At 37.3% G+C, this 5,733-nt stretch overlaps 1 protein-coding gene across 1 annotated transcript; it reads right to left on the bottom strand.

Moving 5' to 3' along the window:
- Nucleotides 1–1,091: 1,091 nt before the first annotated feature.
- On the bottom strand, nt 1,092–2,012 carry LOC311591065 (vomeronasal type-1 receptor 4-like; the record flags this gene model as incomplete). Its single annotated transcript, XM_084770433.1, has 1 exon — nt 1,092–2,012. The coding sequence occupies one exon, from the start codon at nt 2,010–2,012 to the stop codon at nt 1,092–1,094; it is 921 nt and encodes a 306-aa protein (XP_084626559.1).
- Nucleotides 2,013–5,733: the final 3,721 nt, after the last annotated feature.

The raw sequence follows: 5,733 nt of genomic DNA, 5'->3' as shown, positions 1-5,733 counted from the left end.
GACTTAGAAATAATTTAAAGATGTAGCTGTAAAGTTAAATGACTGGCATTCTCTTTCCTTAAAATAAATGGAGAACATGCAGGTTTTTATCTTGCTGAGTTTGTGTGACCTGGCTTAATTTTATCCATTGTCAGTCCATCAATATTTCTACACATGCTATGATTATGTCTTTTAATGTAGAAGAATTATAGTACACTTTATATATGAAAAGTGTGTAATGTTGGATTTCTGTTTATGCATATGCAGGAAGGCTCCATTTCATTGCTACAATAAGTAAAGCAGCAATGACAATGGATATTCAAATATTTCAGTGGTATGATATGGAGTTCACAGGGCACAGAGCCAGCATTTGAACACTTCAGGCTAATCGTAGTTGCAATTTTTAGCTTCTCAGCAAACCCCAAAACTGACCTCCTTAATAGCTGTATTAAGTTGTCCAAATATTTTTTGTTGAGGTTATCATTATCATGATGTCAAACAAATAAGACAGAACAATATCAAATAAAGTTATTATCAAATAAGCTTAATGATAAAAAATTTTCACTAAAATGTTAGCAAATAATCTTCAAAATCATGTCAGAACAATTGTTCTTTTGCATTGATATCTGTATGAGGCAACAGATACTACTTTTATTTTCTATGGGACTGGTGAAGTCTCTAGATGTTATGACGGTACTACAGTCTTCTAAAGACCAAGTTGATGGTCATACATGGTTTCAGGTTTCCTTACAGGTAGAAGGTTGGTCCCCAAAACTGGCTGTGGTAGCCATATGCATCCAACCTGCCCTGCCTGGATGAACGCCACAAGAAGTTTAGCATTTTTGACAGAGTTACTCATCTGTTTGCTTAAGATTTGGGCAAAGAGAAGACTCTCACAGCTGCAAGTTGACAGAAACGAGATTCAAATAATATCTCAGGTTTTGTTTTTTGCTAATCCAATAAGCTGAAAAACTCGTATGATCACTTTTCTAACCTTTCAAAGACAAGTGCTACTCACCTATTTAAGTCACTGTATTGGTGTTTTGAGGATAGACTGTGAATTAACCAGTGGATACCAGGCAAAATATATCACTTAAATAATTAAAATATGATTAAGAAAGGTTATTCCTTATCCAGAACAAACTGAGTCTGGGCATGACAGAATAATGATTCATAAGGACAAAAGGTCCAAAAGAGGGAAAACTAAGAGAAATGAAGGGAGTGATGGTCACCAGCCACCAGTTGTGTTTAGGCAACAGAGCAATGCAGCCTCTTAAGAAGGAGGATAGAGTATAAAAACCCAGAAAGATAGACACCAGGGACAGGATGTTCTGGGTGGCTCTGGACTCAGGGGAAGTTCTGCTGGAATTATGAGTGCTGCGGATGTGTTGAGCCACCTGTTTGTGTCTCAACAGCAGGACAATCATGGAGCCACTGGACCACGCAATGAGCCCAGAAAGGAAGACTTCAGGACACACCACCAGTGTTGCATAGAGGGACTCAACAATCGGATCACTCCCTACAATGGAACAGTATTCAAAATTTCGCTTTCTTGTCACATTTTTTGTATTTCTTTTACTAAATGGGTACACAAAGAAAATGAAATTTATCAACAAGTACAAAATCCAGATAATAAGTGTGCAGCATCCAATGCACTTCTCAGCTTTGGCTTTATGATCCTTCCAACATGATTTCCTAGGATTGATGGTGACAGCCTGGAAGACACTCAAGAGGCATGTGGTTCCAATGGACACATTCCGGGCACTTCGCTGAATGTACACTATGAAAATGCATCCAAATTCAGTCAAGAACTGCTTCAATCCCCAAACTGCCATTGTGTGAGGAACTCCAGCAGAGAGAATAATCAAGGCATTGGCTGCCATTAGATGCATGAGAATCAAATCTGTGGGCTTCAGTTTGCATTCTCTGTAGTAAAGACCGAGATAGTAGAACAACAGAGAAAAATTTCCCAAAATTCCAATGGTTGTTTGTGATAAGACAACAATTTTGATTGCCAGGTTCCAGAAGTTCATTTTGTGATTTAGCACAATTTTCTTTAGAGTCCGTCCACAAACTGTATGTGGTTTAACGAATAACTCCAAATGTTTGCAAGTTGTGGTGAAAGAGGAATCCACCAATCCATTGAGCCACTGATAGACTGAAACAGAGGGTCCTTTATACTCCTGAGTACAAAGCCTGAAGAGACACATAAAAACACCTCTTTTAGAATTTCTTTGTGAGAATCGTTACTTTCCATGTTTTTACTGTGAGAATGCTCTATACTTATAACATATACAGTGATGGAAGAACAGACAAAAAGTTTCACATGACATGAATCACTCAAGATGATCAAATGATAGCCAGTGAGAACAATAAATAAATAATAATAAAATAAATAATAATAAAAGTAAGCATGATGCACGATATTCAGAATATATTGATATTTGTTAGGAGTGCTGTAGAACAAGAACACTTATAACACAACACACGTGTTTACTTTTAAATTTATTTTTAATTTAAATATTCACTTTACATCATGATCATAACCAGCTCCACAGTCATCTTCCAGTTATTCTTCCTCTTATGCACTTCCCCCTATCCGCCTTCCCCTTGACCTCAGAAAAGGGTAGCACAATGCACGCACACACACACACACACACACACACACACACACACACACACACACACTCCCCTTGCAACATCAAGTCACAAGAGAACTGAGTTCATCCTCATCCACTGAGACCAGACAAGGCTGCCTGGATAAGGCAAAGTGATCGAAAGCAAGCAGCAGAGTCCTTAGACAGAAGCCACTCTACTTACTAGGGCACCCACATGAAGATCAAACTGAGCATCCATTACATGTGTGTTGAGGGCCTAGATCCAGTAGATGCATTTTGTTTTGTTGGTGCTTCCATCTCTCCATAAGGCAGAGGCAGCTGTGAAGAGGTTAAAACATTTTTGAAGATATTGTGAGACCTTAGAGAATATCACATATGAGCTGTCTTTTCTCTATGTGTTGGCACTGCGGAGGGAAAGGAGAAGAAACAAAATAGAAAGCGTTCTATTCAGCAAATTAATCCAGACAGACAAAGATTCCTAGCCTGTATTCTGTCCTAATGTAGTTTTTTTTGCCTATGGTGATAACAGATGTTTGTTTATGTGGGATAAACCTGTGTTGAGCTAATGATACTTTCATGCGGCTCCTTAGATGATGACACAGAGCTTGTATGAGACATGGTGAGGAAATAAAGAACACATACTATGAGAGAAGAAGGATAAATAATGTGCTTAAAACAGATAAGGTTAATAAGAGGTGAAAGAAAAATGAGAGAATTGGGTCCACCAAAACTGTAAATATAAAGAGTTTTTAAACAAACCAGCTACTTTTAATTAACAAAAAAGAAAAGAAAAAATGAGCAAAAAGTGAAAGAAAAAGGAATAAGAGCAACAATCTTGTAAATGTTTGTAAATAAGCCAGGAACCTCATGACTTTGCTTTCTCTGAATGTGCCCACAAGTTCTGTCGAACACTGATTCCATGTGCTTGGGAAGAACAAATGCAAACCTGCATGCCAGTAACCCCAGTGCTAAGAATAACAACAGTAATACTTTTTGTCAAGGAAAGAAGAATTTATAATCTATTGTTTTAATCTACTGTGTTCCCTGTAATGTTTCCCTAGGGAAAAAATCCATGAGATGTATGGTTATGAAGTCACAAAGAAAAGAAAAATGTGATTTTGGTTTAAGTTTTTCCTTGAATGTCAGCTTTGGTGGTAGCTGCGTTCTGCACATAAAATTCATGGAATCACAGTTGAGAGCATTGTTGCCACAGACATTATCCACTATCTGTGAACAATGATACTGGCTGAGCTCAGATACCATGAATTAGTGTAAAGTAGTGATGGTACCAAAGTGGACAATGTGTTGGACTGCCCTTCAGTACACCTAAGTTGGATAACAAGCTTAGGGTAGCAAACCCTATTCCTAAAAGGAAAAGTAGGTGCTTCTTTATTTATACAGGGTTCACAGAACAAAAGCAGACTAATTATTATCCCAAATGTATAGATCATGTGCTTGGTTGTTTTCAATACCTGTCTAGGTTTACAAGTTCATTCACAAATAGAAAATACAACCTGAAAATATTTTATTTTTGTCCATCCTATAACTCCACTTTAAAGAATCCAAAGAATGTGTCCTCAAAATATAACATATTTATTACATAACAGCCTGCTTTTAGACTGGCAGTGTTTACAGTTTGAAAACACTGCAGACAAACAGAAAATATCTGAGTAAGTCTTCTTAGGAATAGCAAATACTAAAACCAATCATATTTTACTAAATGTTTCATGATCTGTTCTGTAAAATCAGAAACATTTGCTTTGGTCAATCAGATTCTGCTTACATTTAGAGTATGACTAAGCAAGGAGAGATAGGTTGGGACATATTTGGTCTTAGCTATCCTTGCACAATACTTTCAATATAAGTTCTCTTCCATGATACCTTTCCAAGTTCAAATGGAGGAGACTTCAAAAGAGTCATTATACCAATGACCATTTATTACAGAATCAATTGCTAATGCCTCTAAAAGCAGAAGATAAGTGAGGTGTCAAATAAAAATATGTGTATATCCAGAAACAGATAACATACTTGCCCTACCCAGGACTGTGATTTTCTTATATTTCCATTTAAATGTTCACTGTGGGAATGAATCATGATGAGTTCACTCTTCCTCCTATTTCTCCTATTATTTCTCCTGTTCCTCTTTCTCCTCCTGCTCCTCCTCTTTCTCCTTCTTCCCCTCCTCCTCCTCCTCCTCCAAGAACTACTACTACTAAGATACACTACATGTCATGTAGGTTAAGGTAAATTTTTACAATGATTTATTACAATAATCCATCTGCACCTGTACAGATCACCTGCAATGTCCTGTCTTAGCCTCAGTCAGTCATGGTTGGCAAATCAAATCACAGTAAGAACCAACAGGAAATGGGATAAAATTAGGAACACTTCTGTCATTCCCACTCACCTCTTAGTTATGCAATTATTCCTATGCCTTCTCTCTCAGTTCCATGGATTTTTTTCTATACGAACTTCCCACTACCAAACTTGAACATATACGAAGTCCTCTCTTCTTTACTGACTCTGCCACTCTGACTGATAGCAAAGCACTCACCTGGAATCTTGCTTCTCAGGATGGTGACTCCATCCAGCACATCTCAGACTCATTAATAAGCAGAGCTGTGAGAGAGCCAGCTCAAGACCTGAGGGCGAGGTCTGTGTCACTGTGACCCTACCTCCCTGCAGAACTGCAATTTTCTTTTCATCTGTAGTGGTGATGACAAGGCTGGCTTTGGGAGACAAAATTATTCATGAAACTTTCTTTAGTTGTCAATTGACAAAGACTTTTGAGAGTTCCTTGTGAGTACCTCCAAAGACAGTGAATAGGGGAGGCACTGTGTTTTCAAGATACCTCAAAATTGAGTGGGTCACTGGAAGGTGTTAGTAACACTGGAGTCACATACATAAGATATTGAAGTCTTTATATTCCATTGAATATAGACTTCACTTACTTTTTAAATACAAATCAACTTATTTCCTTTAAAATTTTTATAACAATTTTCACAGTTAGTATTTTTTGTATATTTTATATCAGCATGTGAATTTTATTCAAGTGCACCCCTCAGTTGAGAATTACAAATTTTTTGTATCTTTCCACCACTGTGTCATGTTTATGTGTTCCTGTAGAGCAATTTTA

This window comes from Acomys minous (genome assembly GCF_964271855.1).
Source record: "Acomys minous genome assembly, chromosome: 20".
NCBI classification, from domain to species: domain Eukaryota; kingdom Metazoa; phylum Chordata; class Mammalia; order Rodentia; family Muridae; genus Acomys; species Acomys minous.
Note: the sequence above shows the minus strand (reverse complement) of the source record. Positions and strands in the feature narration are given on the sequence as shown.